The sequence below is a fragment of the Microtus pennsylvanicus genome, chromosome 1, assembly GCF_037038515.1.
Source record: "Microtus pennsylvanicus isolate mMicPen1 chromosome 1, mMicPen1.hap1, whole genome shotgun sequence".
Lineage (NCBI taxonomy): Eukaryota > Metazoa > Chordata > Mammalia > Rodentia > Cricetidae > Microtus > Microtus pennsylvanicus.
The window spans coordinates 26,585,472-26,611,519 of record NC_134579.1 but is presented as its reverse complement, the minus strand read 5'-3'; the positions used below and the strand labels follow the sequence as shown (position 1 = coordinate 26,611,519).

General features: G+C 38.8%; 1 protein-coding gene across 12 annotated transcripts in view; it reads left to right on the top strand.

The window, feature by feature from the left end:
• Window positions 1-1,733: 1,733 nt before the first annotated feature.
• Grik1 (glutamate ionotropic receptor kainate type subunit 1) overlaps window positions 1,734-26,048 on the top strand; it is a 385,263-nt gene continuing 360,948 nt past the window's right edge. For 6 of the 12 annotated variants that reach the window (XM_075959390.1, XM_075959437.1, XM_075959420.1 and 3 more), the window contains exon 1: window positions 1,863-2,515. In XM_075959390.1, coding sequence (XP_075815505.1) covers window positions 2,398-2,515 — 118 coding nt within the window. In that variant the 5' untranslated portion in view covers window positions 1,863-2,397. Of the gene's footprint in view, window positions 2,516-26,048 lie in introns of all 12 variants that reach the window. The other 6 variants (XM_075959383.1, XM_075959438.1, XM_075959406.1 and 3 more) reach the window with 3 other exon arrangements.

Here is a 26,048-nt window from a genome sequence, read left to right as displayed (position 1 = left end):
CTATAATTTGAATTTGGATATCCCAAGAATAGATAAAAAGACTAGATATACTTAATAAAAATCTCATGTTTAAAAATAATCAGATAGCTTTCTTTCGTTCTCACTTTAAGAAATATTCACCAGCCATCCATGAAAGGATAAATACAAGAGCAACCTTTCACAAACTCCTAAATGAGGTCAGGTTCCTTCTTTTCTTCACATCTACAGTACGGTTTTCAGAAATTGATACTTGTTCATGTTGGAGAGAGAACCTAGGGCCTTATGCCTACCAAGCAGGATCTCTACGACTGTGACCAACAGAATCCACATTTCTTTAAAGGCACACTAGCAGCGATTGTATTCCTACTGTGTGTTCAGGGCTTGGCACAATGTTTCACAGGAAGTGGATCCTCAAAAAATGCATTGCATGGATGGATGGGTGGATGGATGGATAAATGAATAAATGGATGGAGAGTATGGCTGCCTTTGAGACAGATTATGTCATTGTATGATTCTATCTGATTTTATTCTAAAGTAAACTGGAGTTGTGTTTTTTTTTCTCCAGTTCCCATCTACTATTACTTTTGCATTTCTTCTCATTTAACCAACACTAAGAGTTCTAGTTCCCTTTCTTCAATATAAGAAATTTGGGTTTCTGCAGATAGCCCCCTATGTCCTTGATCTTTTCCATTGGTAAAATGTACCCCCCAAATCTGCACAAATCCTCTTCTTATCCAAGTGCATATTCTACTTCCTCAACTCTCATTGAGAAAAAAGTGAGAACTACAGATATAACAGCTACACACACAGTGTGACCTCTTAGCTTTCAGCAGCGACACTACTACTACTGCAAGAGATGCTGTGGTTTCCTCACGATGGATTCTTTGGCGAGGCATTTGCTGCCATCAGATACAAACTACTCAATATGCATTTGTGGAATAAATGAATTTCAAGATGCAGTACATTTGTAATTTCTCACATTCTAGGTCATATGAGTGTTTCTTTTATGCATTAACTCAATTTAGATCAACTTTCCAAACCCCTATTTGGGGGAGGGGGAAGCACCTTGAGGTGTTCCTACAGAACGAGCAAATGTTTATATGGAACTTTCCCCAGAAAGCTCCAAGGAAATTAAGCCACCATGAGCAAATGCTGATTTCCCCAGGGAAGTGTCCTTGTCCTTCTACAGAGAAATGGTCTCTAAACCTACATTGTTAGAATAGCCTATTTCCAGTGTTCAAATGTGACAGCCAAAAGAAATTAAGAAAAGCACCGTGCCAGAAGCTGCCTTTCTCAGTTCGGCGCTTGTAAACGGGAGCAATTTTCAAGCCATTTACTCCCGTCCAGATAGGAAGAGTCGCTATAATCTTAAAAGACTAAAGGGTACCCATTTCTCCTCCTTTCTCTTTTCCATCCTCCTTTCTCTGTCTCTTCATTCTCATCAGAGTTAAAAATAAAAACTCTGATAATTCCTTAAATCTCTCCCTCGGAGGGTGTGATTTCCTATCACGCGCTAGTCATCTCTCAGACCCCCGCATAGGCATCTAGGGATGAGGCTGTCATTCACAGAGGAGAGTAGAACTCCCTCTGCCTAGAGACTAATGGGTTCGATTTGATCTGTCTTTAGGATGCAAGACTCAATGGACTTCCCAGCACCACAGCGCAAAGTTAGAGAGTGACTGCATGTGTGCGTGCATGGTGTAAATGTGTGTGTGTGTGTGTGTGTGTGTGTGTGTGTGTGTGTGTGTGTCCTCACGCGCGTGCGCATATGCGCGTGGTTGTGTGAGTGTGTCTGGCTGGGTTAGTAGGGTTGGCGGGGCGGGCAGTAAATAAAGGGTGGGGCCAAGAGGGGAGGAGGGAAGGACCAAGAAAGAAGCAAAAGCAGAGCCTGTATCCCAGTTAACCTGCTGGAGCTCATGCTGCTTGGTCTGAGCGCTGCACCAACTCACCCACTTCCCTCTCTCCTTGGGCGTCTTCTTCCCTGCTTCCTCTCCTTTCCTCACTGCACCCTGCACCCTCTACCCACTCCCCCACCCACCACTTCTGCATCTGACCAGAGGACGAATGAGGGAGACGTTCCAGCAAATCAAGGTAGCAACTTTCCTCAGCTGGTTTCTGGGCTCCAGGAGCGGGATCCTGCTGATTCTTGGAGGTGTGCAGTCCATGGAGGAGGAAGAGAGCAAGCAGTGATGGGCTAAGGACCGGTGCACTAAGCCCCAAGCAGCTCAGTCTCACAAACCCGCTCCTGCCCTTCCCCACGCGGGTTCCCTGTATCTCACTCTTTTGAGAGCAGAGAGCGCGCGGCGTGCAGCCTGGGAGCATCCAAGGAGGATGAGGCTGGGACCCAGCCCAAGTTGGGTGTATTTCGCGGGCGTGAGGCCACGACTGTGTCTCGGCATGAATTAAGAAGCTTGGAAGATGGAGCGCGGCACAGTTCTCATCCAGCCCGGGCTCTGGACCAGGGACACCAGCTGGACACTCCTCTATTTCCTGTGCTACATCCTCCCGCAGACCGCCCCGCAAGTGCTCAGGATCGGTGAGTGAGCCCGCAGAAGTGCTCCACGCTGTGGGATCCAGGGGTCCTAATCGCTTCCGAGTGGCCGGCGAGGGCGCAGCGGGTCCGGGCAAGGCGGCGCGCGCTGGCACTGGTGCGGGGACGTCAGCTGGGGTGGTGGGGACCAGTGCGTACCCAAAGCTCCACAACAAAGTGGGAGTCGCGTCATTGCTTCCCTCCTGGCAGGTGCCAGGCTTTCCCGGAATGTATGGTTGGCGGGTTTTTCAATCTGAGATTCAAAATCCTGAGCAGAGTGCAGGAATCAAGGCTCAACTGGGCTGGCTCCGACTCTAGGCATCAGGTTGTCAGCACCTTTTTGATCACTTGAATTGGGCTAGTGGGGGTGGTGTGAAATCTCTCTTCCAGATGCCGAAGTGAGTGTCCGTCAGTCTATTAGTCCTGATTACACTCAAGCATGTCAGAACCTTAAGAATAGAATCCTTGATCCACCAGCATCATGGGAATACAGCAGAGAACGTTAGCTCAGAGTCTCCAAGTTTTCATCTCTAAATTGGATTCTTGTGTATGGAGTTTGAGAGTGCAAGGAGCCAGAAAGATGGTCAATAAACACGAAAGTTTCCTTTCCCTACCCAATCTTACCCACCCCACCTGCCAGCCACTCAACAGCACCTAATTCCCAGACCAGATAACTTCCTGGGAGAGGTGAGGCTTAGATTTCCAAAGAGATTGAAAAGCGAGTACTGGAACACTAAAGACGGGATCCTGGGATGTCCCAAGTGAACAAACAGTCAGCAATACCACCAGGAGGGCCTTTGTGAACTCCAGTACCTGCATGCATAGCCCCCACTACCAAAATTAGGTCGGTAGAGGTCTGAACTTTGAGCACTGACAAACCCCTCAACTTTTCCCTTCAAGCTAATCTGGGTTCTCTCCTTCAATTCTCAGAGAACTTTCTTAGCTCTTGTTCTTGTTAGGGGTGGTCTCGGGGAGAGCCATAGGTGAAACGTGGACGGCCGACCATTCTAGCAGCTTCTCCCACTTCTCATTTATCAAAAAGAAAAGAAAAAGAAACCCTGGGTTCTAACCCATACTCTTTCTAGGAATTAGAATTAGTATGACGGCAGCTTGCAGAGCGGCTCATGGCGAGGCTCCTAAATAGTCCATATCCTTCAGTGCTACAGTAGCACTGATCTTCAACTATTGAACCCTTAGAAAAAAACCAGAGGGAAATGCTTGTTTATTTCCTCTTGTCACTGAGTTTGACGACTACCCACCCATCCCCCCAAAAATAAACTTGCTGTGTGAAGGATGTTTTCTTTAGGCACATGAAGTTCAGTTTTTGAGGAAAGGAAAAAGTCCAAATGCAAACTTTACACGTTTCTTTAGACTTTGGAGGAAAATATGCATTTATTTGTTTCTTGAGAGCCTATAGTGATAGATCTCCAACCATTTTTAAAAGAACCGTGATTGACTGTAACTAAAGCAATCCTTGCACAAGATATAGTCAAGGTTGGATTTTTGGATGCAGTCAACTGTGCTTAGTTTAGTAAAACAATAAAGAGAAAAATACACAGTAATGAAAATGTGTAAGATTTTCCAGTGATTATTAATGTGTTTTGCTTTTGTGCTGTGCATTTTTTAAATGACCACCCTGTGTTAGAAATGGCTTTGCTGAGTCCTAAACAACCACAATATACCATTTGAAAGTTGTTTTCAAAATAAAAACAACCAATATCATTCCATGACCTTATGATGCATGCCTCAAAATAATCAAATTTCTTTCCGTTAAATGTGAGATAGAACGCATGAAGCAGCATTGCATGTATTGGTGTTTATATGCAACACACATGTTTCCCTTTGGCAACCGTGTGTGATCTGTTGTTGACCTGAACATTAATACTCTGTATGTAAGGACCCACACATAGCTTTTAAATGAAAAATTCAGCTCTATGGAAAGTATCTTTATTGCAGAGGAAACATGACTTTTACAGTTACTTTCTGTCAGTCAAGCCCAGTGTTGAAGGTAAGATATCAAAGGAGCAGGGAGCTAGACAGAACCTTTGTTTTGAGGAGAAATAAAATTGTGTTTGTTTTCTTCTCGTGTTCTCGTTTTAACAAACTGCCAAGCTCCCAGTCAAGCAACAATTGGGAACTCTTGATTTTCAACATGCATATCTGTTCAACAACTTGAACTATCTTCCAGTAAAGTTCAGAACAAACACTACACACTTACACTGGCCTTTGTACGTAGAAGGTAGGCAAACCTTGGTTTGTAGCTTTGCCGGAATACCTGCTTAAACTTCAGCTGCTGAGAAAAGTGTAAATTTAGGATAAAACACATACACACACATGTTAGAGGTTGCTGAAATGAATGCATGCCAGACTCTTGCATGTATGTACGGTGACTATGATCTCATGTAAGACTGAAAAACTCCAAAGGGATCCCATAAAGTGTGGTACCCTAAATATCACCATTGCGTTGAAGTTTCCCAGCATCTTACAGAGGAGAAACATAAAGTAACTGGGAAGCCTGTGTATTTGCTGGAGTAAATTCAGTCTCTTTGTGTATGCCAGTGTATAGCAGGATGCAGTTGGCCGTCATACACATTTAGTTGACCTGTGAGCCTCACCATTGTAGACCCCCCTCTAAACAATCCTAACGTAGTGCACTGCCATTAGTGGGGAAGCCTCTTGTGTGCATAAACATAAGGAAGAAGTGTCATTTATACTAAGAACAGAAATATTTATTTACTAATATGTTTAATCCATCATTTCAGCACACAGTCAAAAACATGTTGGGAAAGCACATGATAAAGGGTCACCAAATTTCCTGAAACATGACCTGGTGGAATGAGTATAGGCTTGGACCATGCCACCATCTCTTGCTGGGTGTGTGTGTGTGTGTGTGTGTGTGTGTGTGTGTGTGTCAGTGAGAGTTAGCCAGTCTCAGCAGGCCTTTATAATTGTATTTGAGAAATCAAATTAAAACGAATGGGAGACTCCGAATCCCATTAATAAAATTAATAGAAACCGAACATGAAATAGAATATGAAAGGTCGTTAAGGAGTAGCTGGGAGTCAGTTGTGTTATTGCTGTTGTTTGTTTTCAACTATTCTTATTATTGACATTTTCTTTATAATCATAGATTTAAAATTTAATTTTCTCTGTTTTTCTGAAACACTTAGTACTTCCGAGTCTAAGCCCCACACCTGGAACTCTTGGTATTGCCATCTGATCTTCCTACTTCACACAAGATGGTAAAATACCAGGTTTGCAGCTTATAACAAGGAATTGCATTACATTTCACGCCATGTAGTTAAACATCCTATATAAAGAAGTTGGCATATACTTATATAAATATATGGGAATCTATAGGTTGGCATATAAGTCTTCGGGTTCCTGCATTATGTTTAAGAGATTATGTTATGTGGATTGTTTATGTTCCCCAAAGCACCATTTTGACAAGACTTTAACACGACTACCCTCAGGTTTCAGCTTGGATTTGTGTTGTCTGTGCCTTTGCTTCAGTGAAGTTGTGAATAAATACCAGAAGTTTAAAATTATCCTTATTTGAAGGAGGCATTCAAATGATGGAGACAAACAAAAATTTGTGTCTCTATTCTTTAAGCTCTTGATTCTCCTTTTGAGTTAATATTCTTTATTCAACACACATCCAGTGAATTGTTCTCTGTGATTACACTCAGAATTCCTGATGCAATAGATACAACAGTTAGCAAAAGGATGAACTCACATATCCCTGGAAGCCATAATTGTGATAATTTAAAAATTCTTACTATTTAAATTTTTATTGGACTCTTACTATTTTTGAATACTATTTTAGAGAATTTTAGTTTATACAGTGCCACTGATTTACTTTATTTTGTAGACAAGAAGAATCATATTAAGGCCCACAAATGCATGGAGTGGATGTACTTATGTTGCTAACACTGGAAAGGGAGGTTAGAGGAGACTGGGTCCTGTATTAAAAGATCCATTTGTCTTAGACAGATTCACACCTGGAGAAAGACAGGACTTGGGGAAGCATGTTGACCCTCACACTAAGTTGCAATCTGCAGATAGTTCTCTAAAGGGTTGTGAAGGTCTGTGCCATCTTAAACAACAATAGAGTTCACAACTGGGGACAACACACTCCCGACATCAGCAGATCATTTGCCTTACGATTTTTCTATGTATCATTTGCTTTTAAGGTCAATATTGATTTTGTAAGCCTGATGCTTATACCATATACCTCTCAACTTTGGTTTCTTTTCTGTAGTTTGTGATCTGGTTTTCATTGAGGAAAATTGTGATTTGGTGACTTTGACTGAATTATACTATTACATGTTAGAAATGTGGGTATAGGAAGCTATCTTTTCTGGCATTTATTTTTAAGCATCTTGCATTCAACTTTGGTGTACTGTGTATGGATCGGGATATGCTTTTACACATATGTGTAAATGGTGCTGCAATCAGATGTCAGAGAAGCAGACGGTTCCTTTCAGTTGTTTGGAGATGACTGACAATAAATATGGCTATATTTGATGCTGTATATTTGATGCTGTATATTGGATGCTGTTAGCAGCAAGGAAGCAAGCTCCCTTTGGAAACCATTCATCAAATGTAATCAGGCTGGGGAGGAAAGTGGACATCTATACCTAGAAAACATTGTTTTAGCTTGCTGCATAGTGCATTGAAGTAGTTCTGAAGGAGAGCAGTGGAGATAGTGGTAGCATTCCCGTAGACTTCCTCAATTTCCACTTGTTTAATTTTATATAATAAAAATAATGTTATCCATGTCCTGAAAATTTGTATATTATATTTGAATTAGAAGACAGAGTGAAGAAATCCAAGTAGGAGAGTCATGTATCTGACTGTCATTTTAACACTGACCTAGCATCAGAAGCTCAATTATAGACATGTGGGTTTGATTTGAAGGTGAATTGTGGTAAAATACATATGACCTAGAACTCAATGAAGACATTCCTCACTTTCTCTGTTACAGGGTAGGACAGAAGGTCTGTGTTCTAGAATGGTCTCTTTCTTTGACCCTGTGTGTGAAATTACCCTTGCTTAGAAAAATCATAAAGTGAATTTGTATATCACAAATATGTTGAAATCTTTAGGGGAAAATCCTCACAAAACCCCTTTTCTTGTTCAAACCTGAATCAACCCCATTTTTACTGTCAGAAAATTCTTAATGTACCATGGGTTCAACTAAACTCATGGGTCAAGATGTGGTAGAAGAAAAAACACTGACCAAAGAAATATAAACAAAACACTGAAATTTCAACATGTTTAAAACTCACAGGGCATAAGCCCTGCTAATCCTTCTGCCTTTTTGTGTGATACATTTTTATAGAGATACTAAAGGAGGTTTAGAGACTAATGTTCATTGTGAGTTATGGCTAAGACACATACCTTGATTTTTAAATTATACATGTACTTACTGGAGTAGGGTATGCACATACCATCCTGAGAATGTGGAGACCAGAGACCAACTTATATTTCTCCTTCCACCATATGGGTTCCAGAGATCAAACTCAGGCTATTTTATTTCATAGAAATCCGATAATTGTTTTTAATTTGAAGAATGAAATATCATTATAACTTACTATTTTCATTTAACAGTACAAAAACGAATAGATAAAAGTAAATTATTTAATATATGGAACAAATTCAAAACTAGTCCATGTTAAGGTAGAACATCCATTTTATTTAATGGCTCATTAAAACACAATCTATACAGGCTTATTATTTATACACATGGAGTTCCTAGCTCTGTCAACCAAGAAGGCTTGAAACAATGGCATCCCAGGAGCTCTCTATGAAGCTAACACTCAGGACTCCTCCCAGCAGGGAATGGTAACTGGTGATGAAAATCAACACACTGCCCCTGAAATACCTCCCAGAAACAGGGGGTGAGATGGTGTTTTCCCAAGTCCCACTGATGCTCTGTTAAGAGAACAGGAAAGCCAACTGGCTGGTCTCTGGTGTATCTTCACTGGTGTGGGAAACAGGAATAAGGAAATGGGGAAAAGTGACAAGTTTCCCAAGGGAAAGAGAAAAAAGAAGACAAGTGATGGGGCTCACTGTAGCCAATGGTAAAGACTTGGTCGTATTTACACTCAATGTGGTATGGTACAAAAGGAAGCTTGATTGCCTGGTCTTCTTTCCCCGAGCCAATCACGATAAAACAGCAAGTAAACTCCAGTAGAAGGTCTTTCTTCTAATAGATAATACTCATCAGGAGTGCCGGGGTTATAGAACATAGAACACAGTCAGGCTGCTGAGAAGCTAAGGACACACAGTGAGAAAACGCACAAAGTTGCATTTGCCTGAGATCCCAGAGCAGAAAATGATGGGAAGTAAAATCTAATCTAAGTACAAAAAAAAAAACACTTCTTAAAAATAATATATTGATAGATTGGTAGTGCCTCCTTACTTTTGACAAATATACTGTAGTAGTTTGTGATGTAAATGGCAGTAGACACTGAGTGATATATATATATGAGCTATTTTCTCAATGTCTCAGTGAATTAAAACCTATTAAGAAGTGAAATGCATTAAAAACTGAAAATCTCAAAACATATATAAGGGATTCTGCTTTTTCCTCCTATAAGATCTATAAGTAAATGTATTAAGAGAAATTGAAAAAACATATTGTGTTCTATATAGTGAGTTTTCCAAGAACTTCACTAAAACAAAGACAATAGCATTCAATGTTAGAGAACCACTAAGGAAATAAACTTTGTATAAAACTGCTCTAGACAGAAATGTCTATTTATCTTCCTTAGAAATCTGCAAAGATATTCTTGATATGGAAAATCAGACATTAACTGCTTCTACCCATTAACTTCTTGGCTTTCAACTATTATATAGTTTTTTATACATAATTAAATGTAATTTAACTATGAATATTGATTCAGGCATTGCAACATACTCTGTTAGATACTTAAGTGCTGATGTCCTTGAATGGAAACTTACAGAAATCTGTTTGCAAGAATTCCTTTTTTAGCAAAATAGCTTAAATATACCTTTAGAATCAATACTCAATTCCCAGAGCCGATAAAGGACTTCATAATTCATATTGGAAAAGAATGGTGAAAAAATCAGGTCTTTTTTTTTAATGAAAACTCAATTGCAACTTTTAAGGTTCATTTTTCTTACTCTATTTTATTGTACTGGGTGTAATATGTGTAGATATATGCATAGATGTGTGTGTCTGTGGTGTCTGTGTTTGTGTATATGTGTGTATATATGTGTGTGTGGTGTCTGTGTGTATGTATGTGTATGTGTGTATATATATGTGTATATATGTGTGTGTATGTGTGTGGTGTGTGTGCATGTGTATGTGTGTATATGTGTATGTGTGTGCATGTGTGCATATATGTATGTATATATGTGTGCATGTGTGCATGCCTCTGTGTGTATGTTGTGTGTGTGTGTAGGCCAGAATCAACTATACTAGGTATTATTACTCAGGTGTCAGTCACCTGTTTTTTTGTTGTGTGTGTTTGGTTTTTGAAATGGTCTCTAGTTGAAAGTTGTCTATCCAGCAGGCAATGAAAATCCAACCGTCTCAGCCTCCCCAGGCTTGGAATGATAAGTATGGGATATCATACTTGGCAAGTGTGTGTGTGTGTGTGTGTGTGTGTGTGTGTGTGTGTGTGTACTGAATGCAGGCCTCCATACTATCTAGGAAGCATTTTTGAACTGAACTATCTACTGAGGCCTTTTTAAATTTCAAATTTCCAAATGATTGTATTACATATTTTGTCAGTTTTTAAACAGAAGTTGCATTCTGATGGCCCTGCTATGCTTAGATTGCAAAAGGCGTGACCAATGGATCAGTCAGGAGAGGCATATCTGAAATGTAAAGGCAGCATTTACCTTTTGAACCCTGGGCTGTGTGTTCTTTTTGTTCTTACAATAGATGTGAACCCTAAAGCTGCTTTTATGCAAGCTCGCTGCAGTGTCAGGACCACTCATAAACCATTGTAAGTGTTCAGTTGGAAAGAATGGGTAAGAAAATAATCATACAGACTTAAATGATGAAAAAAGCCACTAAATATAATCTCTATAATGAAATCCGTTCATTAGAATAGAAAGCACACTCATAAAATGGAACAGAGTAGAGTATATGACTTCATATTTGCTGGTATACTCATTGTTCTTTTTTAAATGATGCCTCTTACTTTTTGAGATTCTAACCTAATTATATCACTTCCCTTCTTTTCCTCCTTCCAAACCCTCCCTTAAACACCCTCACTCTTTCAAATTCACTTTCTCTTTTGTTACATTTATATGTATATCATGTATCTGTGTAAACATGCATAATCCTAAGTGTATAAGTGCAACCTGCTCAGTCTGTATTGTGTATATTTGGGGGACTGATTCCTTGGTAATTCCTGTTGGTGTGTTCTTCCCTGGAGAAGACCACCTCTGCTCTTCTCGGTCCTTAGCTGCCTTTAGTTCTTTGTGCTTACAGAGAAGAACCTACAGTGAGTACAGACAGAAGAAACCTGTTCATTTCGTCAAGGCTGTGGGGTGGGGATAGTTCTTTCATTTTGATGCCTATCTTTACTCTTGTTAAACTTAAACATGATTGGATAAAGCAGCCATTCTTCAGATTCTAGGTGACTGAAGTAATCATTTGCATGCAGATAGGCATGGTGAAAAGGGCACTGTGATAGAGTTCTTCCAGCTTTAGGGATCTCCTGTTTGCTTTTGTCACAATATCTTTGAGTAAAGACACTCTCCTGTCCATCAGAATATAGGTGGTAGTGAACAGGTGCACCAGTGTACCAGCTGATTTCGTCCAGATTGGCATTAGTGCCTCAGGAGTTCTCTAAGGTAGAGAAGCATCTCTCCAAGCCATCCATGAGCACATCTTCCCCCATTTTGATTCCCATTTTGGTGTTGACATCTTGCTTCTCTTCCCACATTCCAGACTGGGCACCAGAGTATCTCACCTTAGAAGCACAGCTTGTGTTCCATCTCTCTCCATTCTTGACTACAATTTTCCAGTGGGAATGAGAGGCAAGGAGCTGGATTTTCCTATGATCACATATTTACCTCAATTCTGGTGTGATGTGAAGCAAAACTTCCAAAATTACATCAATGAAAGAAGTTTAAATTATAGCTGTCTGACATTTGAAAGAAAGAACCAAGGTGATTAGAACTACCATCTCTATCACTCTGTTTCTCTCCTTTCCCTTTATATATTTATAAAATGGATAGAAATGCTATGTAAGATATACACAATCATGTATATGATTATTTGCTGCACAATATTTACATTAATATGCAAACAAAAATGCTCCTTTGCTGTGACTAGTGCTGGGAGAAGAGCAAAGGAAAAAAGAGTGGCGAGACCTGGAGGCATGGAAATGTTTGCCAACTCAGGGTCACTGTATCTCTTAAATTTCATCAGGCTGCATTTGCATTTGAAATTTGTGGCCATGAGAATATCTCTTGGGTCATATTGAACAGAGAAAACATGGCAGCATTTTGAATCCCACTGAGATAGAGTGATGGGTTTTGCAACCTCCATGGAATGTTTGTCATAAAAGGCACAAGACTAGCTTATGAGGAAAACATTTTAAAGAAAAACTGTTTAATAGAAAACACAATAAAAATGACTTTAACCCACAAACCTATGAACACCTGATTTTCGATAAAGGAGCTAAACGTATACAATGGAAAAAAGAGAGCATCTTCAACAAATTGTGCTGGCAAAACTGGATGTCAATCTGTAGAAGAATGAAAATAGATCCATATCTTTCACCATGCGCAAAACTCAAGTCCAAATGGATTAAAGACCTCATTATCAGTCTGAACACACTGAACCTGATAAAAGAGAAAGCGGGAAGTACTCTACAACACATGGGTACAGGAGACCACTTCCTACGTATAACCCCAGCAGCACAAACATTAAGGGCCTCATTGAATAAATGGGACCTCCTGAGACTGAGAAGCTCTTGTAAAACAAATGACACTGTCAATAAAAATGTCTTAGATTATCATTTATTGCCATATATACTCTTATCCTCTTCTTGCTGTCACAAGTATTTAGGAAAGAGAAATAAGATATAGAATTTCTTTTGAATAGCTATAGAAATCATTTAAGATTTTTTAGAAACAAAATTTCTGTATAATATACAAACAAATTAATGCAAAACTTTTAAATACATTAAAAGTAACAGTATTAATCAAAAGTCTCCAAAAATTTCGAGGTACCATTTTGTCCTTGGACGAGGAAACTGAGGCTGCCTACAGTGACTGAAATTCCAGCAGCCAAGCCTTAGTCTTAACCACCTCCTTCTTGCAATTTTCTTAACAGCTTCATTTCCCTGATACAACTTAGTCTGGAAAGGGGAAAAGTTTACATGTAAATGAATGTAAAATAATTGACAAACGCACTACACGAAAGTTTCAGAATCCAAAGATCATAATACCAATCAACATTTTTTTTTAAAACCCGACAGTCCCTAAAATGTGAATTCAAAATGAGGTATTGATGGGGGAGTGTCATATATCAATCTGTTGATTTCACTGGCTAAGAATAAAGAAACTGCTAGGCCCATTGGATAGGCCACCCTTAGGTGGGTGGAGTAAACAGAACAGAATGCCGGGAGGAAGAGGAAGTGAGGTCAGACTCCACAGCTCTCCTCTCCGGAGCAGATGCCTTCAGAGAGACGCCATGCTACCTGCTCCAGGGAAGACGCACACCATGCCCCAGCTCCGACCCAGGATGGACTTAGGCTAGAATCTTCCCGGTAAGCGCACCTAGGGGTGCTACATAGATTATTAGAAATGGGCCAGAGCAGTGTTTAAAAGAATACAGTGTCCGTGTAATTATTTGGGGCATAAGCTAGCCGAGCGAGCCAGGTGGCTGGGGTCTTGGGGACGCAGCCCTGCCGCCGCTCATATTACTACAAGGTATAATGAAAGGGAATGTGGAAGGTGTCTTAAAGCGTCATCTAGTCAGAGATCATGAATCCAGAGACAAATCTAGGGACATGCTATCACTCACAGGAGATGTCAATGGAAGAGTTCCCATAGGACTGTGTTGACCTACACGGGTCTATGTTAGTTGCTTTTCTCACAGCTGTGACAAAGCATTAGACAGATGCAGCTTAAGGAAGAAAGGGCTTATTTGGGCTCAGTGTGAGGTCTAGTCCATCACAGTAGGAGAGACTTGGCAGCAGGAACTTAAGGCTCTGCTCACTCTGCTCCCATCATCAAGAAGCAGAAAGGACTAAATTTTTCTGCTCAATTGGCTTTCTCCTCTTCGTTTGTCTGATCTCCAACCCATTAATATTGCCACCAACAGTTAAAGTGATCTTCTCACTCAAGTAAGCCAATATATGAAGAAACTTCCCTATAAGTCTGCCCAGACATTTATCTCCGAGACTATTTTAGACTCAATCAAGTTGAAAAAACAATATTAACCATTACAGTACTTACATTTCTTGAATCTTATATTATATAGTCATTTCTGGCCAACTTGGCTTGTGGATAATTCAAAGTAAAGAGCTATCTTCATATTCAAAATAACATGGTGAAAACTAGCAGATAAAAATGAATGGGATGCAGGATACCAGTTTAGAATGCTTACCTTCATGCCACAATTTTCTAACCTTAACTTTATGTGTATGGGTGTTTTGTCTGTATGTATATCACTAAACCATTTTTGTGCCTGGTGCCCCTAGAGGCCAGAAGAGTGTGTTGGATACCCTGGAACTGGAGTGGCAAGGGGTTGTGAGCTACCATGTGAGTATGAGGAATCAAGCTCCAAACCTGGTCCTCTGGAAAAGTAGTCAATTACTTCGCTGCTGAATCATCTCCCCAGACTCTTGTCAAAGTATTTGTATTATTCTACTTTCATTGGGACAATTCAAGCAAGTGTTCTCAGCTGCACAGGCTAAGTGCATGTGTGCACAGAGAACTATGTCTAAAAAATATCATATATCACTCACTTCATAAAAAATTTCATGACTATGATGTCAGAAAGTAAGCCTGATGTGCAGTGTAAAACTCTGGTAATCATATCTCTACCCTATAGCTGGCATGAGGAAGGCAGGGGAGGACCCCTGAATAATATGGTCCTTATGGAAGACCAAGAGTGTTGAGCAGCTCCTGGAAAGCCTGCAAAAGCTTGTTGGCTACAGTGTTCTTGCAGTATGCACTGTCCTTTGTTTCGTATGAGGTGATCCTTCAAATAGACTTCAGGGTTTTTAGTAGCTTCTGACCTTTCCTCTTCCCTTCTGAGGCTGAGGGTTTAATTTGTTTCTTCCCTCTCTCCATCCTTTTGTATTCACTTATTCATTCTTGTATTTATAGCTACTCTTGTTCTAATAATATTTCAGAAGTTTGCAGAAGTCAGGCACACATGTTACAATCTGATAACATGCACTAACGATGCAAACACAAGCGTAAAACAAGATGAAAACAAGAATTTTCGTGGAAAAAAAATAAAGTAGCCAAAAAGGAACCAGAAAAATGTGTTTCGCTTTCAAGTAACTAAAGGAAGATGAGAAAAACAAGTAAAACCACAGAGCTGAGGGGGTTTTGTTGGTAGAAAAATTATGGAATTGTCAGGCTGAAAACTATGAGAGGAACTCAGCCTTTAGTCAAGATAAAGGAAGGCACAATACTGGATATAATAACCCGTGGTAAATTACTGGCTTGTGTCACACATTTGCTTTTTATGAAGTGCTAAACGCAACCTTACGGCAAGACACCAAATGACACTTCCCTAGGTAATCATTTCTCCAAGGAGTCAGAATACTTCCCTGGGGCCTGCAGGTGTGGCACACGGGTGGTCTGTACACCTAGCACGTAAGATGCCTAGGATTTGATTCCCAGGACTGAAGGGAGCGGCACTTCTCCAAAACATCTCACTGTGGGTTTTCATGTGTCTTGGTTTGCTCTGATAACCCAGCAGGAGAGGCAGACGATGGCAGGGCAGCACGCCCTTCAGGTGGTCAGCACAAAGACAAAGGAAGGGGATGGTGATGGAGTGAGCATCAGAAGGACATGGGTGAACATCAGAAGGTAACGATCCGTGTTTTCTGGGAGACCGAGAAAGCCAAATGAAGTACACTGGTGCTCAGATCACCTGACATCTACATAAATGAAATACAGGATGTAGGGTCAACGTTTCATTCAAAAAATACTTGTAAGTTCATGGGTGATGATAGGCATTCATTTATACTGGAAAACAGAAGTATAAACATTGTCAAGATGGATAAGAGCCATTATAAGAAAGAAAATGGGGAAGATGGGAGCATAAAGTTTTCTGAGATGTGAAATTTAAATAAGGAGTGTTTCAAGTATGTGCAAAAGCAAATCAGGACTGTGTCACCTGTCGGAGCACATGCCGACAGACAGCTTAGTCCTCATCGTTCACCATGATGAGATTAGGGATTTGAGCAGTTGATCTCACAGCAATCTTAAAATAAAGCTCACCATATTCTGGATTAATTCTAATCACATTCATACAGACACACACAATCACACACACACACACACACACACACGCAAAGGATGTATCCAGCTTGGAAAGTAATTTTCTTCTTAGTAGTCTCTTGTTTTGCTTTGATACTGTATGTACTTCCTTTTTTGTATGCCTGCGTTTATTACAAATTAATTTGCATATTCTCCTTGGCAATTAAACTAACTCTTCCTTTATCCCCTCCGAACCTTCCTGATGCTCCTCTGTAATCCTAATCATTTCTTTCTAGAAAAGCCTCTTTTATCTAACAGGACTATTGATTTTATAGGGCTGAGGAGGAATAACTTTAAATGTTGTTGGCTGGTCTGTGTCCTGAATGCCAAGTTTGTCCATGTTTCTTTATATTCCATACTCTGGAGGGCTACATTGTGTTTAAAATTCCAAAGCCAGCAAACAATACCTGGAGCAGAATTTGTGAGATTCCTGTGTCGATCCTGGAGCAAAAACAAGTAAAAAAAAAATAAAAATAAAGAAGAAGGAAAAGAAAAAACCCTAAGTTTTGTGGAATTTTCTGATATTTTGCTGAAATAGTAAGGGAATGCTAATTAAACCTCCACAATGTAGTTCACCTTCAAACCCTCACCTCTATACTTGAACAGGAGACAAAATGCAATTTGATATGTAAGGACCGCTGTCACATCTGTAAAATGCCTCAGCTAGCTGCAAATCGAGTAAGTGATGACTCCTTTCTCTTATGTTTATCTTGCAATTTTCCTCCAATGCTTATCCAGTTTCTTCCCTTGAATACATTATCACAAATTTAAGACATAAGAATTATGCAGAAGTAGAACTTATTCACTATAGCTGATTAGGAAATCTTAAAACTGGCTTTTCCAGATGGAATGCAATAACATGAAGTGGGGGGAAAGACCAGAAAAGATATTCAGGGCCTTTGAAAGGGGGGGAAGCAATATTACAAACCAGTTAACAATCCGCAAATCAGCATTTTATTTATGAATCTATCAAGAGCGTAATGCACATGGGGTCAAAGAGAGTGTTCAAATTCTCTGTGCAAAAACTCATTCACATACATGTCAATATGCCCACATGATACAGAATCGTGTAGATCTATTTAACAAATCCTTTCAGGGTAAGTGTGGTGATCCCTGGGACTAGAGAGATGACTCAGTCAAAAGCCTGCCACAAAGTCACGAGAACCTGAGTTTGGATTCCAAATCAAAAGGCAGAAATGCTGAAATGTGTCTTGCAATCATAGGGCTGGAGAAACATAGACTAGAGGATCATTGAGGCTCCATGTCCAGCTGGTCTAGACAATTTGGGATCTCTGGGTTCAGTGAGAGCCTGTAACAAACAATAAGGCAGACATCAGTCTAGATCAGGAATGCTCATGGACACTGAGGGTGGTATGTGTGGCCGCCAACATAGTACTGTCCTCTAAATTTATGTCTCTGTTTATATGTTAGTACAGATCTCATCCCTCACCAGGCAAGCATCCTTTTGCAGTAATAGATGGTTAATGCAGAAACTTGCAACTGGCCAGAGTGTCAATGGAGTGCTCATCCAAAAATGTGTCATTTATAGATTACCCACCTCAAGGCTCAGGCAGAGAAGGGGGAAGGATTATAATAGCCAGAGGTTGGTGTGGACCAGAGCAAAACAGCAACTTCTGTGCATGACAGGAGAGCTATGTTCATGAACTCACAGCAGCTTTGCTTGCCTGCCCAGGATCAATCTAGATACCATTCCACCTTGTAGTGGGAACCCGTTCATTAGCTCCACCACTAAATGAGGAGCTATGGAGAGTGGAGGATTTCTGAGAAAGGGTAAGTCTATTTTTTTTTAGTGGTTTCTCTCCTGACAATTCCACAATGATCAATTGGATAAACCCACATCCAGGAATATATGACAACAGAAATTGGAGTAATAAGATTACTTTAAAAAAAATAAGGTTACAAAGATGGGAAGGGTTAGAGAGGTAGAAACCGTTATAGCAGACAATAAAGGGAGAAGCAGGGGTGAATATGATCCAATACATTGCCATTTTAAAAAATTAATGAAAATCTTTTTAATAATAAGATAGCAAGCAGTATTTTCTGATAAATACTCAAATCATAAATTTTAAACATTAAAACAAATAACAAAAACCAGGAATAACAAAACAGACTAGTTAATGTCCACAAATGTGTGTCCTGAGAGTAACCCAAAAAGTCTAAAAGATGAAATAACTTCTCATTAAGGCATGCTATCTCAGCCCCTCCACTGTTCTGTCCAGATAAGAGACTTTGAAGATTAATTTATAGAAATTATTTCATTTTATTTTCTTCGACATATACTAACTTTGTGTATGAGATAATTTATCTAGTCAATGCCCATTTTGAAAGTTTGTGTGGATGAAATTATGTTACTAGCTAATTATAATTTTCATAGAGTAATTTAGCAGTATATTTTTAAATGAAATATATATATAAAGATAGCAAGCAGTAAAGAAGACACTGACATTGACCTCTGCCCTCCACTGACCCCCACACACACAGTAATCACTTTCTGGGTAACACAGAGTTGTAAAATAATTCTTGCTCTGTGTGTCACACTAATATTTAACTTTCTTCTAAGGTTAAGAGATGTGTCATAATCATCACTTCACTCCTCACGGTAACCACATGGAGTCAAATCTATATACCTGAGAACTGCATTTCCAAAGCTAGCAGGCAATTAACAGGAAAGACAGTCAGTCTAAACTTCTGTCCCTTTGAAACTAAAGTGATGTTTCTATTTATCTTTGAAGACCAATCTAAATAAACACAAATAAATACTTAAAAGGAATGGAAAGAGGTATCATGTCTACCTGGGCAAGAATACTCCTACAGCAGATAATCCTTGTCTCAGAGATTCTTTTGTGACTTTTCCACCACCTATCAACATTGTTAAATATGTAATCGCTTCTGTACAATGCACAGATCTATGTAGGGTAAACTGTTAACACAGTGAATAACAGAACAACACACTAGTAAGACAATTATAAAATCATTATTACTCCACGGGATAAATAATTTTTTTCTACAGTGCTGGACCTGTGTCGAAGAAACAAGCAAATGTTTAGTCAAATTATTTTGAAAATTTGAATGTGCTAAGGGTTTTAGTGTTTCACCTTAAAATTCAAATATTATTGTTTGGCATATATCACATGTTTTACATATTATTTATCATATCTTCATGATTCTTTCAAAGTAGTAGTTAATTATTTGCAGTATATCCATTCAACTGCTGTATAAATGGAGGAAAGGTTTCCTGTATAGAATCGAATAAATGGAAAGTGAACTTATATGTAGGGAGGCAAAACTATTTTATGAAAATATTTTCCAATTGAATTGCCTGCATAGTCTACATATTTGACTAATTTTCTACTCTGTCTTTGATCTACTTCTAGTCACAGAACAGAAATATTATCCAGAACTATTTGAGTATGCCTTCAAACAGAAAGCTAAAACTGACTTATCCACAAAATCAATGCTAGCCCAACTTCAGGTATTGAGTGTCTTGTATCTAAAGGGGGATGAGTGTGTTGTGAGCAGTAGTTACCAAATTAAAATTCTCAATTTACTGCAGCCAGATTTCTCTTAGAACTTTGCCTAATTTTAATTTTCATGCTTCCAGTGTGCATTAATTTGCATACCCATGTTAAAGTGAGCTATGTGCTGAGAAACAAAGCCAGATTCAAAAGACTTAATTAAAAGAGTAAGGAACATAAACGGAAGTTTCGATATTATAAGTCTGACCTACGCTGGCCTATTATATATTGATTTATAAAGACTCAATTTCTACTTAAGAGCCCCTCAGGGGATGATTACAGAATAAGATATTTGCAAAACTGTAAAATAAAGCCATTAAGAGGGACAGCAGTTTGAATTAGTCATGTTCTCAGTGGGCTGTGCCATGAAGATTAACAGGCCAATCTTTCCTTTCCACTGCAAAGCAGATTAGGAAAGCTTTGCACTCATGTTTCGGTAGCACCTTATTTGTGAAATACACATTAACTCAAATCTTTCCCTAAAACAGTGCTGTCCAGCCACAAGCAACATTCCTCCTCTTCCTAAGTCATTTGCAAATGTTTGGAGACATTTCTGTTTGCTTCTTTTTGGAGAAGGGAGGGCTGCTATGGCCCAGGATACTGCTGGCACCCCACAAAGCAAAGGGCCATGGTCCCCCAGCAAAGAACTAACCTTCCCAAAGTGTTAAATGGTACTAATGTTGAAGTTAAGTATAAAAATTATTAGTTCACATCTAACAAACTTTTAGTATATATTGTTTGTAAAGCTTTTTTGCAGTGAAAAAAATTAAACACATATTTTCCTATGTATGGTCAGAAGCAAGATGCTGGTTATGCTCAACCTCAGCTCAGGGATGTGACTTTGACAGCACTGTCCACGGTTAGCATCTGTGGTACTTCTTCAGAGCATGTTGCATGGTATTGAGTCATTCTGCCACTCAACAAAACTATAACCTTTTTGAAATCCTTGACTTTTACATCACAGGTATCTACATGTCCTCATGGAGTTTGCAGTGCAAGAATTTCAGATACATATGAGTGTGACTGTCACAATCTACATTAGTGACTATGCCCTCGAGGAGTTTACAATGCAATGATTTCATAATGTGTATGAATTTGATTCACAACTAATGAGACTTTTGTAAAGTGTGAGCAATATTATGAACGAGAGTGCTACTTTAGTCAAAGACGGCCAAACTTTCAGAACGTCGTGGGCACTCTCTTGGTGTCAGAAAGACTCCATGTGATCTATAGGAGAAGCACAGACTTACTAGGGAAGAATAAGGGAGAGCTCAAACAGGACATGTGTCTCCTGAAGGATGGACAAGTCTGTATCTTCATAGATCGTTTGGATCTTGGCTCAAATACCTTTTGTGTGATGGTGTCTGTGCACATCAGCCTGCGATCAACTGTGACCACTTCTGAATAGTGGGAAGAATTGAAGCCAGTCCTTTGATCAAAATTCCCATTCTGTTTAACCAATGGTGATGTTCCCAAGGGATTAAAATTTAATCCCTCTCTTTGAAGAAGTGGGGGAAAGAAATAAAATGTTCTTTTTTTACGTTTTTTTTTTTAAAAAAACATGTTTTTTCATTACACATACCAATCCAAGTTCCCAGTCCCTCTTTTCCTCCCATTCCCTCCATGTACCCCCCATAACTTCAGAGAGGGTAAGGCACATTGCTTTGGGGAAGGTCCAAGGCCCTCCCTACTATATAAGCCAAGCAAGATATACATCCATAGAGAATAGGTTCCCAAAAAGCCAGTACAAGCAATAGGGATAAATGCTGGTGCCACTGTCAATGGCCTTGCAGTCTGCCCCAGCCATGCAACTGACAACCACATTGAGAGAGTCTTCATCCAGCAAATGACGGAAATGTTAGAGGTAGAATGTTCTTATTATCCCATGAGCAACTATGAACAAAGAGAGCAAGGTAGAGAATTCCTGGAGGAGAAAAATCAAAGAAAAAGATTTCTCTTTACTTAAACCTTTACTGATTGTTATTCTGCTGTACTTCTGGTCCTGTCTCCCTTCTTGATCCCTCCTTTGATCAAAGAACACTTGAGTTAAAGGTCCAAGAAGTTTTCACAACTTGTCGATATTTTTTCTAATTAAGAACACCGAGACACTGGGGAATCCTCATTCATTCAAACATCTTGTGAAAATTAGTGCTGTCCTGTAGTGCAGACCCTGCCGAAATGCAACTTAGAGTGTCAAACACAATGGAATCTTAGACCATTGCATGCTTTGTAAGAACAAAAGACATTTTAAAAGTATGACTTACAGAGAATGCCCAGCAGTAAGCGTACTCCATGTTGATAAACAGACAGCAAGTGGTGTGTTCTTGCAAACTCACCAGCCATTTAGAGAATGTTGCTTTTCTTTGGTGAAAAGCTATTTTAAAAAGGATGGACCCAAACATGTTTTCAGCTTCCCCAAATATAAGATAAAACTTATCCAGACTTTTTTATGTTAACACATACTTATGGACCTCCTTGAGATTCACCTCCACTCTCAATCCTAATGTTACTTTTCTTGTAAGGGGCCTGGGTGCATCTTATGTGTGTAGCTGCTAATCCTGACATCATTAGTGCCATGTTTCCTTTAACAGGAGACCTGTTCTCAGAGGGATAATCTCTGTTCCTACTCTCCACACCCATCATCCTTTAACCTCTTTTGGACATAGCAATTCAGTCAAAATTTTCCCTTGCCTTCCATTTCACAAAATTCATATTTTGACTAAAAAGAATACCACCAGACTAGAAACTAACAACAGATCTACTGATATCTTTTATTTTCTTCTTACTGAGTTCTTCCTGAGGTGGGGACTTTTGAATTCCTTACTGCTTTCTCTTCTTGCTCCTTCAGACATTGTATAGACAGCCTAGTAGTTTATAGGTCTTTTTGTTGTTTTTTTCAATTTTTATTGAGCCCTACATTTTTCTCTGCTCCCATCCCTGCCTCTCCCCTCCCCTTCAACCCTCTCCCAAGGACCCCATGCTCCCAATTTACTCAGGAGATCTTGTCTTTTTCTACTCGCTAAGTCTGAGTTAGCTTCACACACACACATACAATGACCACTGCACCTTTTCTGAGTACAGGTGTGAGACTGTCTAGGTGTGTGTGGGAGAGTGTGTTTATGAATATGTGTAGAAGTGAGTGACAGTATGTGGTTGAATGCATGTGTAAAAGGATGCGTGAAGGAGTGTGCAAGTATAAGTGTGTATGTGAGTATTATGAGCAAGTGTGTGTGTGTGTACTGCACTGTCTGGAAATCAGAGGACAGCTTGCTAGAGTCTATCATATCCTTCAACCATGTGAGTTGAGGAGATAAAATTCAGGTTGTCGGGCTTGGATAAAGCAGTCCTATTTACTAATCCATCTCCAGTCCCTCCAAATACTTGATTCACCTCCAGTAAGTGCATCATCTGCCTCTGGGTTAAAAAAGTCTCTTGATGGGACAATAAAATCTTGAAGGTACATAATTCAACTTGAAATATTCATTCCTTCTAGGTTTTCCTTAATATGCCATCTTAATAATGTCATATACACATTTGGTTTTACTATTAATTTGTTCATTTTGCTTATTTTCTCTTACTTGCTCCCTTTTAGTGAATTTTATGAGTGTGTTTAATAAACAAATATCCATGAAGCACATTAAAATATACATTGAAAGATTCAAAAAGATATGAGAGTTTGCCTTGTTTTCAAAAGTTTTCAACTTAAATAAAAGAAAGGTGAACATACACTGGTGAAGATCAAATTATTTGAGTGCTAACGATAAACATATTTCCTTCTAAACGCTCCATGTCACTGTGTGTGAGAGTCTTCCTTTCTCTTTTATAGACTGTGAAATGGTGTGCTAACACATCTATCTCACTTGAATTTAGAGACTGAGGACATATATGAAAAATGACCAAGATCATGTTGGGGATGAAATTAACACTTTAAGTCATGGTCGCTATTGATGACTCTATTCACACATGGTTATTTGTGTTTTTTATTTTTTTATTTCTGATTTTTAAAAAATACATATCTCTTTATTCTATTAGCCATTATAAATGATCAAATTTATGGCTGCTTTTGAAATAAGGAAGATAAATACGTCATAGGTTTGAATTTACCTAACAGGTTCATGATAATCCAAGATTATGGAATCTTTTTAATTTATAATTATACTACATCATTCAAAATGCCAAAGTACATATTATAGATACTCTAAGTTATCAGAAAATCATTCATTTAAATACTTGTATTTCTGATATTCACAGTGGTGAAATTATGTACATTAAACAATCACTTAACTAAATTTACTTGTAGCAATAAGCTTTAACCAAAATCTGGTAGTCTACAATGAAATAAAACCTAGATGATGAATGTCCATCAAGAAAGATATGATTCATTTGAAATGGATGTTAATTTAATGTCAAAGGATATGTTGTAGACTTCAAGTTCGTTTTTGTTTTTTGTGTTTTTCTGCTTTCTAAACTCAAGGGGGATTAACATTCAAAATTCAGATTTGATGATTTCCACAAAAAAAAATAATTTAGAATAAAAGTAGTTTTGACATTTGGAAGTAAAATGACTCTGAAATGGGAAGTTTAATCTTGGTTCTTTGGAAGTTCCACTGGCATGGGGCTTTAGGATAAGAAACATCAACCATGGTGAAAGGCTGCTGATTTAATCAGTCAAAGGACTACTGAGTTGTGCGGTACTTTCATGTGATTAGAAACTGTATTTTCTTCTGCCCTGTGGAGGGCAAGGCTGATGGCTATACAATCTCACAGAACGATGCCGACTTAAGCCAGACCGCTTTCATGTCATGCAAGGTAGTAATCAGCCTCAACGCTGTCTTGACAGAATATGCCACCTGCTTTAAAAATCAAAAACATAAAGTCGATTTATTTATTATAGCATCAGAAAACAACATGAAATGCTTTGTTTCACATCCACGATTCATAAAGGCAATAATATTTATTATGAAGAAGTTATAATTGACATAGTATTAAATTTATGCAAGTATTTTCCCACTATAAATGTGTTTCTACTTTTTATAACATTCTGTATCTGAGTACTCAGTCATTTATTCCACTGACAGTTTATTTAAAATATTCTGTTTATTAATTATGTTTCCTCAGTTTTTTTCTTTTTCTCATTTTTCATTTTTGATGATTATTGTAATTGGTTGGCATCCTTTGTATTTTCATGTGTAAACATCAAAAGCACTAAATATTTTTACTATTTCTGCATATGTATTTTAAGTATCTATATATTTGTATCTGGCTCTAGCTAGTGTTTGATTTTTTTTTCTTGTTTTCTTTTTTTTCTTATCTTTTTAGTCACTTCTTTTGTTTTTATGCTTTATTTTTCTGGTAATCAAAACTTTATCCTCATGGTATTTGAATATTTTGAATAAGTGATATTTGGATGCATACTAACCCCTCCATAGAACAGTTGTGAAACTTACTATATATTTGAGCTTATATTAAAAAATGTATGGTTTATGCTATTCTAAAACTGATATACAATGAATATCAAATAATCTAACATAATAAAAATATATCAAGACCAGATCAAGTTTCTAGCGCTAGCCACTGAGGAGCTGACTCCTGCTGTTTTGAAATGTTGTGGTTTGAGGGCTTTTCATTGATCCGTTCAGCTGACAGCATGCAGATTCCGAGCCAGGCCCTGAGGGCCACTCTGATAAAAACATTGGCTCAATTCATATCTGCAAACATACAGGGGATGAGACCAAAGAGAAGACAAGAAAATCACAAGTTTAAGTAGAATTAAACACGTAAATGAAGCAGATGCAACTCCTACTGAGTAAATTTTGGAGGGAGAAAACTACGCTGGCTTGATGAGGTCTAGAGCCAAGGAGCATACTCTGTGAAAGATAATACACCACTGACTAGAGCAAAGAAAGATGTTCTACATGTAAAAATGGCACGTGCACATGCCTTAGCACAGCAAACCTGAAAGAGATCCAGAAAGAAGTGAGCAGGAACATCATGCTTGCTCATGTCAACAACGGTCAGCTGACATGTTTCAGGACGTTGGGCACCAACTTGGACCATCTCCGTAATGGAGTGGAATCAACAAACGTCAGAGAATCTGGAAACAGATTCTCCATGTCTATTTTTACTCTTCTCTGAAGTCAGTCCCACTGAGCATGCACCTGTGCTCTGCGGGGTCTCTGTTCCCACTTCTGCCCTAAGTGTCTTTTTCCATTTACTGAAAGAGAGCACATCTGCCACCCATTCTGAACCTTACCTTGGCACAACACCCTAGGGCATGAGTCAATGTCATGTCCCTGAGGAATAATTCTGGGAAAACAGCACAAAGTTCGTATGATACAATCATGACAAGATGCCTGTCTGTCTATCTTTTACCTATGTATATACCTATTTGTCTATCACCTACGTTCCCATTATTTATCTGTCAAATCTACATCTCAGTATTGCTCAAGGTTCTCTAGAGAAACAGAACAAATAGAATAAATACATATTAGAAGGGGGTTTATTAT